This window comes from Parus major, chromosome 10, assembly GCF_001522545.3.
Source record: "Parus major isolate Abel chromosome 10, Parus_major1.1, whole genome shotgun sequence".
NCBI lineage: Eukaryota > Metazoa > Chordata > Aves > Passeriformes > Paridae > Parus > Parus major.
In genome coordinates this window covers 5,999,449-6,013,373 of record NC_031779.1, presented here as the reverse complement: position 1 = coordinate 6,013,373, position 13,925 = coordinate 5,999,449, and the positions used below count along the sequence as shown (strand labels likewise).

Below are 13,925 nucleotides of genomic sequence, written 5' to 3'. Positions count from 1 at the left end.
AGATTAAATTGGCAATTTTTTTTTTTAAAATCAAAGTAATTTTTCCATATTTTCTTCATGTTATATCCAGATCTCTTTTCTGAAATCTACAACTGTTGTGAACACAATATGAGAACAGAGCCATAACATTTTAAAGCTCGGTGGTCCAGTCCAGAATCTCTTTCAGCAGCCCCACCCAAACAGTAATGGGTGTGAATTTAATATTAGAGCACAAATAAGAGAAAAAGAATTGCAACTTTACTGACTACCATCCAAAGCAGAGTTATTAAGACTATTAAAAAGTAATTCTTCTTCAGTAAGAGTTTGGTTTGGTTTTGTCTAACCCATGGTTTCTAGTAAAGGTGGAAAAGGCTGCCATGTCACTGTTCAAGTATCAGGAAGAATTAACACTATGGACACTCCCACCAGAGGAGAGAGGAGTCCCAGTACTGATAGTCAGTCTGAGGCAATCAATATCACTGCTAGAGTGATTGGTAAATTAATCAGCTGGAAAACTCCAGCACCATTTTCTAGAAGCTGGTGCAGGCTAAGCAGAGACCATGGGCCAGTCACCCCAGCTGCCTGAATACCTGCGGCACCAGAGACAGCGGCTGTGTGAAGAGATGCTTATTCTCAAAAATTTTCTTTCAGACGAGAATCATCCTTCTGAACTGGTGTGCTTGGTTTCTGAGGATGAAAAGACCAGGGGAAGATAAAGTACGTCCTGCCTGTCAACATAAACAGCGTCGCTGTAGCCTGTCCAGTGTGGAGATGAACACTGTGAGTGGACAGCAATCCAGTAATGGGAATATGCTGTACATCGGGTTCAGGGGGCTGGAAGGGGTGCACTGCACACCCACCACTGATTCTGGTGTCATCTGTGGGAGGATGACCTGCTCACCAACAGATGAAGAAAACCTGCTGCACAGTGGCCACCCCTCTGAAGGTGACCCAGATTTGGCTAAGATTTTGGAAGAGGTCAGGTACATTGCAAATCGATTCAGAGACCAGGATGAAGAGGAAGCCATTTGCAATGAATGGAAATTTGCAGCCTCTGTAGTGGATCGGCTCTGCTTGATGGCCTTTTCAGTATTCACAATCATTTGTACAATTGGTATTTTAATGTCAGCACCAAACTTTGTAGAGGCTGTGTCTAAAGATTTTGCCTAACTCCTAACTAGAACCTGCTTCTCTGATTGGTATGTAGCAAATAAGAATGTGGGGTCTTTTGATTGCTTGTTTTTAATGAGTATAATGCTTCTCATTGTCCGCTTTCTTTTGTCCGCCCCCTCTCTGGTCCTGAGTTCCTTTTGGAAGAATGGCATTTCAGAAGGGAAGCCAAGAGTTTCTCTCTGGGCTGTGTCTGTGTAGCTCCTCTGAGCACTCTTTTGTGGAAAATGGCAAGTCCCTTCAGAACGACAGGGTATTGCACCACCACCTCTTACACATGTTTGGCTGTTCCAAAATAAGAGGTATGCAATGCCAGAAATGGCACTTCTTCCAGGTTTTGTTATAGAGGATAGCACGGTCCATCTCATCTATTTGAATCAGTGATCATAAACACATTTAGGAGAGGATTACATCCAAATGGCTGCTCAAACAGAGAAAAGGGAGAAATGTCTTACATAGCTCTTCAGCTCCTCACTCACACCCTGTAACTCCCTCCATGTACTTTGCATACAAAATATATGACTTTCAGGATTTTGAATTTGTCTGACACATCAGAAACCTGAAAGTTCAGAGGACACACCACATACTTGTCCTTCTACATATTTCTGAGTTTGACCTAGAAATTTGGTTTGAATTCGAAAACAGGCTTCACAGTAATTGTTGCAGTGTTTACTGCTTCTTCTTTCTCCCCAGAAAGGCATTCTTTCAACTAATAACCATTTTAACTATCAAAAAGAAAAATTATTGATTTAAGATGCCTTCACCATCACTTGTTTAAAAAATCCTAACCCCCACACTTTTCTCTTTACCGTTAACTGGATTCCAGTATGGAAAAATTAACTCTATGTCTTGTACAGGCTTAAGAATAAATGAAGACTCTAAAGCAATAAAAAAAAAAGCCTTTAAATCCCAAGATCAAGGTTTTAATTTAAAAATTAAATGTTTGATCTATTGTATGCTTAGCCTTTAATAGAACTCCTTCTGTTGAGTCACCGTAACATTGTCTTTACAAGAAAACTGCACCTTTTCTGCTCAGTCTATCATCAGATGAGTACTAATGAATAATAAAGCTTCTTGCTTCTGATATAAACTATTAACTGTATAAATTTATATTTATATATACACACTGCAGATGCATCCAAGGAAAGGTAAAAACTTAAAAACAAATTTCCCTAAGTCTAGATAGACTTTTGCAAAGGCAAAACTAGTAGTTCAACACTTTAAGTTATTTTTGGTTCTGAAATTCTCTTGTCAATATATGCTTAGTTTTGATGTCACTTTGATGTCTTAATGAAAAAGGCTGAGCTGAGAATACCAGGACCTGAAACTTTGTGTGTACAAAAGAGCTGAGAATTAGTCCCTCACTGGCACACAAGTAGTCCTAACTTGTGCTATAAGTGGTAAAAGACGTGGGAGAGGATTAGTTCAGCATTGGTTGCTTCCTTTATCCTACAGAATCCAGATTGTTTGGCTGAGGTCTTCAAAGACACAGAGGCCTGTTGTTGTACCATATTTTTACTGTGAAATAAACTCAAGGCCTCAGTTTCTCTCTTAAGATTGGTTAAAATGAAGTGGCTGTAATGCTTATCCTCCCTAGGTAGCAATTTCCTTCTCAATGTCTGCTCTCTTGAGAGCACAAAAATCAAATTTCATGGAAAGCAAGCCCAGTCACCCCAGATACCACTCTTCACCTGATTGAACACCTTGTACAAGCACCTTTGTGCCTGAGATAGGGCAGGAGGAGTGAAAGGCAGGCAGGATATTTCTCATTTTGTGAATTCTCCTTTTCCTAAGGGCGCATTCCAAATTTCACACTTTAATGCAAGTGAAACATTCAAAACCTTGTAAGTTCATCCTGAAACTATGTGTCAGAATTACTTGTCAATAAGTTATGTTTTCAGGAACAACTATTTAGAATAAGCCATAGAACAATTCCTGCAGATAGTTTCTAGTTATAGATTGCATATGAATGGGAAACTATGAGTGCAAACTCTGAAATTTGAGGTTTGTTCATTTGTGAATAACTGCACATATCACGTGGCATGTGCTCCTCTTCTGGGTAATCTTTCTAGGCTAGGCTTCCTGATGAGAATGTTGATTTGCATTGGTGTATTTTCCTTCTGCAAGTATCTCTAAACAGCTATGTAGGGTGCTCCATTTATTCTTTGTAAAGTTTTGGGATCCTTTTGGAGAACAGCTTTTCAAAGAAAAACAGAGATTTTTGAGGACCCCCTTGCACAATGGGACACAGCTATTGCTCTCACAGTACATGATGCATGTGGTATAGGAAGCATGAGAGTCCCGCTTTTTCCACCCAAATCCATTTATGGTATCTGTGGAAATCATCTTTCTAAATACAGGAGGATAGAGAAAGCAAGTTACAATTTGACAGTAAACTTCATTTTCAGTGACAGACATGCCTACCCTTAAAAACTGGAGAGTTTGGCCTTACGTGAAGTCCTGCCAGAGTCTGTCCCAGTGAGCTGGTAAAACTGTCAGAGAGCTGTGGGTGCTGACGAAGGGGCTGTGAGACACCAGCATTCTGCCCACAACTGCCTTTATCGTTGGCAGGGTCAATGAAAATGCACCAAGGGGACAAGGGAACCCTCATTTTCCTACTGTTGACACAACCTGTAAACATTTGGTAATAAGTTTGTTATACATTTTAAATATGAGTGGCTCCTCTGTTATGTTGTTTAGCACCTATAAGTTAATTTTTCCTGTAACTGAGCTGAGCAAAATCAGTATGGTTCTTGTCAACTTGTGTGTGTCTTAAATATATTTGTGTATGCGCTAAACAATATTTTGATCTAAATGCTGTGAAAAAATATTTATTTACAATTCTGGACATAGAGATGGAAATTAAATACTGTATACAGTATGTGTATATAATATTAAAGTCTACATATTGATGGTAAAGATCTGTTATAATCATAAAGAGTCCAGATAGAGAATAAGAAGTGGTTCACCACAACTAAGCTATGACTTGCCTGACAAATTCAAAAGCTCACTCTAGAGCTCAGGTGTCATGTACAATATTATGTGTGAACAATGTATATTACTTTTCTGTTTTTATATTGAAATGTACTGAATATTTAGAAAATTTTTAATATTTAAAAAATTTATTTAAGTGTTAATGCCAAAAAGATTCCAAACATGAAATTTTAAAAACTTAGTTTTAAATACAGATAAATTATTTAAAAAGTATTTAAAATATTAAATTATTTTATATAGGAATTGATAATACTATGTAAGACTTTTTTTAAAGATTTCTTTAAATTCTCTTTACATTCTCTAGCTGCAGGATGTAGTCTCAGTTCACCTGTGACAATTCAATTCTTCACCTTCTTTAACAAGACAAGAAGGTAAACCAAAGCCCCAGATTTTCTTTCCTTTGTTTTACTATTTTTTACATTAAGAAACATTGCATAAAGGGCATTAGAAAGAGATGTTACATCTGTCAGGTACTGATTGTCATATAAGCAACTCAATATCTTTTCAGTCCAGTACAAATAAAAGATTTAGATCAAGAGACTTTTGATTCTTTTTCATTTTGCTAACATGGAAAAAACTCAAGTGGTAGAAAACATGAATAGCCATAAAAGGAAGAAAGATGTCTTTGGTTATATCAATCTGGGATGACAGAGTTCTTTGAAAATTAAATATAAATTCATATCCTCCTGCCAGCCAGTCCCACACCAAACATATATCACTTCAGTCTTATATAAGCAATCAAAGTTAATTGAGAAGGACTGAAATACCATGTAAATTTTGGACTGGCCTTCATGCCAGTGTTAATTTATTTTTGGAAGTTTAACACAGAAGAGAGTAAAAACAAATCCATACCAGCTGAACAAATTGTTGGTTTTTCCAGCTGCAAAGTTTGTTTGTTTGCTACTATTGAAAAAAATCTAATCAGCAGAATATCCCTCAGATGCAAAAAGATGTGTCAGTGTAGTTTCTTGGAGAAATGAGTTGTCCTGCCCAAGAGCTGAAACACCTTTCTTTACACCCTGCTGAGCATGCACCAGAAGTAAAAGATCAAGGGCTGCTGAACCTGAGACTTCATTCTCTTCATGATTCCCTAAGTAAGGAACAGCTGAAGAAGACCAGTTTGGGCCAGGGCACCACACGAGTCACACAAGGCTGTAGTTGTTACTGACCTCAGCTGTCCTGTGGTCACAATGTCAAATGCTCAAGCAGCGTGCTGGTGCTGCTCACTCTGCCAGTGTGTCCCACCCTTCTCCAGTGCTGAGGAGCAGGACAGTCTGTGTCACATCTACTGTCCGACCTCAACAAGTCCAACAGGTTCATCTTAACACACAGCAGGCAGGCTCCTGGCACTGCCCATGGAGCCACCATCACACACACTCCGTCTCAGAAGTCTCTGTGAGTGGGATTAAAATCAGAGCACTGTGTGCTCCTGCTCTTGGCCATCTGGGTGGCTCAGAGGCAGACTGAGAGCTGCTGGGGTTAAGGAGCTTACTCATGAGCAGACCCGATGCCATTGCCTTCCGGGAGGCAAAGTCCATCACAGTCCACTGGGTCTCATGGCTGTAGACAGTAACAATATCAGCCACCCAGTTTTAATCCTCTGTGTATCAGGGTGTATTTTACTTCAAGAATACTGATTTCTTAGCCTAACCTCATCTTAAAAAGTCAGTAAATCTTAAAAGGCCGTGAACAGAATCTCCACATTACAACAAATCTGACCTGGTAATCCAGCGGGATCTCAACAACACTACAACCACAAATAAAAGCCTTTCACTATTATCTTTTTGTTGTTACATTGGTCCTGCTGCTTGAGAGAAAACCTTAGCATTTATGTAATATTGATTTATGCTATTAAGCAATTTGCAGATGATGGCATAGAGAGAGAATAAACAGCAGTCTCTCATGCCCCAATAAACACATTAAAAGCTGCAATTAATTCACAGAAAATGAAAGTATTCTGAAGTAGTCTGAAACTTAGCATCCATGTAAAGATATCACAAGTGGGTTTTCAGACCTGCAGTGACTTGTCCACAAGGAATAACAGTTTAAACTTCAAAATAATTTGAGCTACTTATTTATTTGTACCTTTGAAAACCCCCAACAAATCCAAAACCCAGCAGGAATTTCACAATTGCGACATAATATAATGCTACTCTGGAAAATGTGTGCATGACAATAATATGTATAGAGGCTTTCCTCTCAGCTAAACAATTAAAGGCATAACCCAATGCCTCAGTGCCTATATAAGGCAGAGAAATCTTTCTACTGAGTCTGAAATTTTGGGATCAAGAACCCATTCAATCCAACAAACCTCACAGTTATCATTTATGTATTAGTCTGGTTCATGGTAGAAATGTAGATGAGTAAGAGTAAGCCAAGTATTAAATATTTATATTAAATTTGTTTTAGGCTAAAAAAACCCAACTGCATCCCAGAGCAGGATATATGCACAACATCCCTAAGACAGTATTATCTTATCTCTCAGTGTATTACATACAGCTACAAAATATTTCAATAATAATTTTTGTTCCTATAAAAGAATTCCAGTTTGAGATTGCTTTTGCTAGTGCAGCACATTTACTGCTCACTGTCCTTCTTCCAAATTCTGGCCACATGAAACCTAATCAGCGGACTATTTTGATCAGAAGAAATGTTACGGGCCTGACATTCAGAAATCCTGTGTAAGCTTAACACTTAAGTGTTAAAAGTCAGAAGTTTTCTGACTTTTCATCAGAAAATCTGACATTGTTGTGCCAAATTGTGCTAGAAAGAAGATGCTTCAGTGGGAAGTCCATGCCAGCCCTGCAGTGCACAGGGCAGTGGAGGAGGCCTTCCCAGATGGCAGCAGGGCAGTGGCAGGACAAAGCAGGCTCTCCCATCCCTCCATGGGGCATGGAAAGTAAGTTCTCCTGGTTCTTCTGACTATGATCTGAACAAGGATACAAACAGTATATGCTGTCTTTACTGATCAGCTAGGGGGATTTTCTCTTTTGATGAGTTACGGTAACAGTGTAAAATATTTGGGAATTACAGGTTGCAACACAGCTTAATTGGTGTTATCGTAACACCATCAGGAACTATCTTAAACTGGACCAAGTTGAAACCAGGTTAGCGATAAGGACATTGCTTGTAGTTCTCTTTTTGCTAAGCACTTTTATAACCCATAGAAGATAATCTGCTGCATCTTTCTCTGCAGTCAGGGTTAACATTCACATTCCTGTTTGCAGTTAGCAAAGTGGTAACATTGCTTAATGATACTTTACATTTTACACTGTTCATAATTGACAGTTTCTTGCAGTGAAGAGATTAGAAACAAGGACAAGAAGCCAAAGTAATGCACCTTTTAAAATAAACAGTGAAAGATAAAAAGGACATATGAAGGACTGGAGAGAGTGAGAGGAGGCAGGTTTGATATTATCATCAGCAGAGAGCTGTGACATGTCATCAGTACCACACCTGCCCCTCAAAGCCCAGAAAGCCAGAAGAGTCTCTTTGACCACCAGCAGCTGAGCACAGCCTGTGCTGTTTGTGCCAGATGGGGCTGAGAGGGAGCAGGTCCACACTGACTGGGGACAGAGCAGTCACAGAGGGCCAGCCTTCAGTCTGTGTCCTTAACATACCTGTGCTGCATTTGTGATGACTGCACTTCATGTGATGACACACAGAGGTACAGGTCTAGAGCTGGTCATGGCTTAAAGCACCTTTTATCTAACTCAGAGAACTCCTCACTGTCCTCCCCCTATTTCTACATACACATATAAAGTCTGCTCCTCCAGGGAAACAGGGTTATTATAAGCATATTCAAGGACTTAAATAAACATTTACAAAGTATTCAGAAAAATCTCTGCAGAGGAAATCTCAATGTTAGCTCAAAACCAGCATGGTTTCTGTCACTTAAAATATACTGGAATTCCTAGTTTTACAGTAGGTTTCAGTTGCAGCAATATGCCAGGGCTTTTATTATGCCAGCTGATAATGGAACGGGGGTAGCAACCTTCTTGCTGAAATTTTGAAGCAATCTGTGTGGGTCGAATGAGGTATAAGTGCAAACTCCTACAGCCAGCACAGCTTTTAGCTGAGCACACTACAGCCTGTCTTTTAAAAAAGCTCACTGTTCTTTGCAATCATTTAATGGATTGTTCCCTGCACCTAACAGAAGCCAACCCATAATGAATGGCACTGCAGACATCTAAAGTGTCCAGCCTCAGTTCTGATAGACTGGATCTGTGCCCATTTATTTTCTCACGCACTTTTCCTAGTGCACTAGAAAATATCCTGTGTACTTGGAGCAATAAAACTGGCACAGTGCAAATTCTGAAATTCGTGTTTCCATGTATTTGCTTTATCATTTTAATAGTAATCCTGTATCAGTGTAAATTACAGGAGATTTAGCCCAGTATTGTATACAGGACACATCTTAATTTTGCAATTTCTGCAAGTTCAAAACCTGTCCCTAGCTCCAAAGACCCAAAGAACAGTGGTACCAAGTCTTTGTACAACAGGCAGAGTAATAACAGCAACAGAAAATTGTTTTCTCCAAGATAAACAATGCCAGAACTCTTTCCATAAAACCAGTATTTGTCACCTTTATATAAACCTTTAGACCATTTGGGCTCAGAAATAGCTGCATTTACTTACCAATTCTTTGACATTTCAGAGATGGCTGCTTTCATGTCTCAGTTTTCTTATTAGTGTGCAACGTGTTTGATCAAAGAGCTTTCATTACTGACAATTTTCATACAGGGCCTTCTCCTCCAGTGATGGTGGATGTTTTCCCCTGAGCAGAGTCAGTATGGAAACTTCAATAGTCCTTGTGTTGTGCCACGAATGGCATGACTGATTTGGAAAAATAATCTGGGTTGGGAAGCACAATGAGGCTACAGGTACTCCTGTACTTTCTCAGACAGCAGCAGCATTGATTTTCCCATTCACCTGACAAAACAATTCAACAAACTGACTTTCCCTTCATTTACCTGACACAGCCATGTATGGTCCAACCTTTGCTTAGCTGTGGTTGCAGGACTGAATGCCATAGATTGTAGCCCAAAGTGTAATTATTTTTACAGGACTTTTTTAGGTTTTAACTGTCCTTTAGCCTAAATGATGAAATCACAGAGAAGCTAGAACCCAACATATGTTGAGAGCAGACCAAAGCTAGAAAAATACATGTACTTAAAGAAGCTGGTGAAGCAAGATGTATTTTTCAACACCAAGGTAGTTTAAAGGAAACTGTAAAGCAGTAGATTTTCAGTACCCACACCGCAGAGCACTCAATCTGCTGCTCTGTGGCAGAGCAGAGAACGAGCTCTTGCTGAGTCAGAAAGCTGCTGAAGCAGTGAGTGTGCGAGCGCTGCTCTGTGTGCAGGCACAGGGAGTTGTGCTGCCGCTTGCTAATAATCCACAAGGAGCACGAAAAGACTCAGCAGGACTTCACTGGAAGCAAAACTCTGCATGGGGGGACAGTGTGTCCTTAGACAGACAGCAGGACTAATGCCCTGTACAATGTTTGGAATTTTTAAGTTCTAGATCCATGTCAGTTTTAAATGGTTTCTATCAAAAGTTCAGAATACCATGAAGACCACAAATTTACCAAAAATGGTGTCCAAATATGGGTGATACTTTCAAGAGGACATGATGGATTTCTAGGTCTCAATACTTTTCCATGAGTTTGTCTAAGTAGGATAAAGAAGGGAAGAAAGTTAAAAGAGTACAGTAAGGATCTGAAAATTAGTTTTCAGAAGCAGATATGCAACCTTCAGAAAAATTGCATCTGCCAAACTGTTCAGCCAACAACCTCAAAAAACACAGTTTGCTGAAGAGTTACAGCTGAGCTTATGAGTAGGATGACAGAATTGCCCCACAGAAACCAGCACAACATTTTGGGAAAAAAATCCCTGGCATTATCAGGAGGTCTTTTGGGGTTATATTTGAAATATTTCTATAAATTATTGTCAATATGACTGTGCCTACTACTGATTAAATAATTTCTTCTTATTTTACTGAAAAGCTTGTCTAAGTTGCAAGGCAAACTGATAGACATCTGATTCTGCCAAGGCAACAAGCCAGTACCAAGGAAGATGTCCCTCTTGCAGTATGTGCTCAGGGACTAAAGGCACTACAAGCCTGAGAAATACTGGATATTACTTTGTAAAGAGTTCTTTTCAGAGCTTATGTTTGGGGAAGAAATTCATCCTATCCCTCTTTGCAGTCCTGCAGTGAGCACAGACAAGCTCTTTCTGATGATAGCAATTCATCCTCCAACCTGGTGTACCTGCTCTTCCTCCTTTGGCTTCACTTTGGCAATTGATGGACTAACATGGCCTAACATGACTTGTATTTACACACAGATTGATAGAAAACTTGCAAATGGTTCCTGGTGGTGTTTATTAGCTCCTCATACTTCCTGTCAGAACCAGTGGCATCTATGTTTAAAAGGGCAGCTGCTGGGCTATCTCTGGGAAAACACTTTTAATTTCTGATGACAATATTCTAATTAAATATAGTAGGTGCACTGGAAAAACCGAGTGTCTATACCAACATACAAAAGAAAGGGTTGAGTTTGACATCACATAAAGCTTCCATAACTCTCAGTACATTGTTTAGAGACAGAGCAAGTGAGTAGGAGTGCTCCTGCTTCCAGAGAAGAGCTATAGCATAATAAATTTAGCAGAAACCGATTACTGACTGACTTCCAGATACTACTGCATTATAAATAGCTGACTTTATGATGCTAATTTATTACTGTAAGCTAAATTGGTGTATGCATGAACAGAAATATACTCATTTATGAAAATGTTGGGGACACCATCTGATTTCACCAGGACAGAATGCAGGCTGGGGATATTTTGAAATACCTCAGTGTAAAAGTACAAATTTTGCATTAAAAAGAGAGATGGGATTTTGCCATTTCTGTGTGGGACATCACACACTGCATGTGAAAGAAATCTCACGAGGGTGGAACAATATGGCACAAGTGCACTGTTACTAACCTGAAAATGTCTGTGACCTATACACATGAAATATTAGCATAACATAAACACTTAAAACATATAAAATGGGGCTTTTTTGTCAAAATATTAATTATTTCTAGCATAGAATAAGTTGGTATTATAGACATACAAATATAATTTGGACAGCAACAATTACTTTTCTACCCTGTGTAAAATTCTGCCTGTACATACAGCTGCATTCTCCATTTTTATGCTTCCCAGCTGCCAGCAGTCCTTGCTGGAGTGCCACATCTGTGAAGCACTCCCAGTGCTGATGCACCCAAAATGGCCCAGTCAGCTCTCAGCTCTCACAAAAGGATTGCACAACCAAACAGGCAGCACATAACACGACATGCCTGAAGCTGCAGTTACCAAGGTGTGTGGAAGTTATCAAGGAAGTTGGAAGGAAGGCTAGGAAAGTACATAAATTTCAAATTAAATGACAGACTAAACACTACAGTACGACCCTATCTGCTTTTGGAGTTATTTTTTTTCTTTATTTTATCATAGCAGGAATTTTCTTGTGACTTATCTGAGTTATGCCTAGCCTTGTGCCTTCCAAGAAAGCATCAGGGGCCCCTACTAAAAAGAATTGTGAAAATTCAACTGTAAAAGAACTGTGGAGCAGGATTAAAATGCTATTATAGATCTTTAATAACCACAGGACGTCAAACATTAGCACTAAGAGATACCAGCAGGTAAAAGACACAATCTTCCTGCAGGAGTTGTCAAGCTTATTATGAAATGCCTTGACCCAGCCAACCCTCCCTCCCTCTCCTCCCACTCCAGTAATTATCTCAAATCAACAAGACAGTGAATTTAGCTTGTGAAATTAACAGGTCTTCAAAAAAGCCACTATTAGTCTGTCTAACAGCCCTTCAGTTTGCTTCATTTCTGTCCTAATGAGTTTCCTGTTTTGGCAATTACAGAGTTGGTTAAATGGTACCTATGTGACCTGGCAAATGAAAATCTATAATTGCTACATTTTCCTCATGTAAGAAAAACAAAATTAACTTTTCTGAGACAGAAATTTCTATTCTTTGAATAGAAATCTATTCATATAATTCTGCCCTTTAAAAAGCATTTTACGTGATCCTGAACAATCTTTATATGTTCTGCAAACATGTAACATACTCCTCATATATCCATGCCTGTGGTATTTACTGCACAGTAGCATCTGGATTTTATAACCAGCAAAATGTGAAATTCCTCAGATGTTAAACTCTTCCCCTTCCAAAATTTATCTTTTCAAGTTCAACTTTATCAGTTTGTAAGCACTTGATGTTTGAATTTTATCACAAACTCCCACCCTCAGGGTCCTTTAAATAATTCAGAATTTATTCCAAAACTCAGTGAAAGCACAGTATCTATCTATGGAGCTACCTCCTCTCAATTTTCTGAACAGTTCTGATTCTGGAGCTTTCAGACAATTAGAAAAGAAGGGAAATATAGTTACATCAAAAGTGTCAGTTTAAAATTGCCTTGACAGGAAAAGTCTTAAGCCTGGAGGTGGTCTGCCCTGAGGGAAAACAAAAGGAAGGTAATGATCCAGGTTTTTAATTTCTTTAAAACCATTATTATTTTGGGCATGAGGAAATAAGTTAGAACGTACGTTCACTTCTTTGAAGAACCAAATTACAAATTACTCTGTAAATATGTAAATACAATTGTAAAAATGCAATTAATTTAATAGCTTATATATTGGCTGGCTATATCTCTATACATGCACCTCAGCATTTTTCCATTAAAAAGCATAATTTTATCATATTTTGACTATCACAGTATCATGACAGAAACATTCAAGACAAAATAATTACCTTCTTTCAAACCCATGATTAGTACTGCAAGAAATATAAAACTAGTATTATCTTGAGACTTTTTTTTAAATTTATTTTTTAGCAAATGTTCTCTAAATCCACTATGAAGCTTGTACTGCTAACCTCATTCTGTCTTTCAAAAGGGTATTTCCCTGGAAAATAGCATAATTCTAAATAACAGATGAAAAAAGCAAAGCAAGGAAAAATCTTTGGAGGGATTCAGTTCTTAAACTATTCTAATTAAAAATTTTGCAAGCAGCTTAAACAAAATGTACAGTGACTTTCAACTGACAGACTCACTTTGGAGAAGGAAGTTAATTCCAAGATGAGGAATGGTAAAAAGATTAAAGGGCACAAGGCAGAATTTAAACTGCATGTAGGGTTATTGAATTGACTGTGGGCTTGAGATTACACTTTCTAAAGCCATTAATGATGAAGACTCCCACTGAGTCTAATGGAGCTTGGATCTGTCTCTACCTAAAAAAGGGCAACTTTCCACACAACTTCATTCTAAGGAAGTGCAAAGGTTCAAACCACCAGAGCCATCTGAAAAAAGGCCAAAGTAGGCCCATCTGTGTGCCTGCAGCAGTCTGTGGAGAACATGAGCAAGAAAGCACACAGTGGCCTGATCACTTTTTTAAGTTTGGTGGGCAGAAAAGACATTAATTTGCTGGAACATTGACTGTGGAGATCCTGCAAACATCCAAACACAGGCCTAAAGCTTCTGGTGCCATCCTCCTGTTGGGCACGTTGAGTTAAGAAAATTAGGAAATTAAGATTTTTAACTAGAATAAGAGTAATTGAAGGAAATTCAAAGTAAATATAAGAAATATAAAAGAATCCAAGATAAGAGCAATGTAGGTAGTTAATGATTACTAGATATGGTTAAGCTATATACCTCCTGCTTGTAGAAGGAATGCATGCTCAAAAATTGCCAACATGAATTGAATAGACCAAGGATATATATAATCAGTCT

The 13,925-nt window shown here is 38.6% G+C and overlaps 2 protein-coding genes across 3 annotated transcripts in view; one reads left to right on the top strand and one right to left on the bottom strand.

The window, feature by feature from the left end:
- The window catches only part of CHRFAM7A (CHRNA7 (exons 5-10) and FAM7A (exons A-E) fusion), a 38,564-nt gene extending 33,880 nt beyond the window's left edge, over nt 1-4,684 (top strand). Inside the window, exon 10 of one of the 2 annotated variants that reach the window (NM_001323297.1) lies at nt 631-4,684. In NM_001323297.1, coding sequence (NP_001310226.1) covers nt 631-1,149 — 519 coding nt within the window. In that variant the 3' untranslated portion in view covers nt 1,150-4,684. The remainder of the gene's footprint in view (nt 1-630) is intronic. The other variant, XM_033516881.1, reaches the window with a different exon arrangement.
- MYO1E (myosin IE) overlaps nt 1-13,925 on the bottom strand; it is a 226,095-nt gene that overhangs the window by 148,734 nt on the left and 63,436 nt on the right. The window lies entirely within an intron of this gene.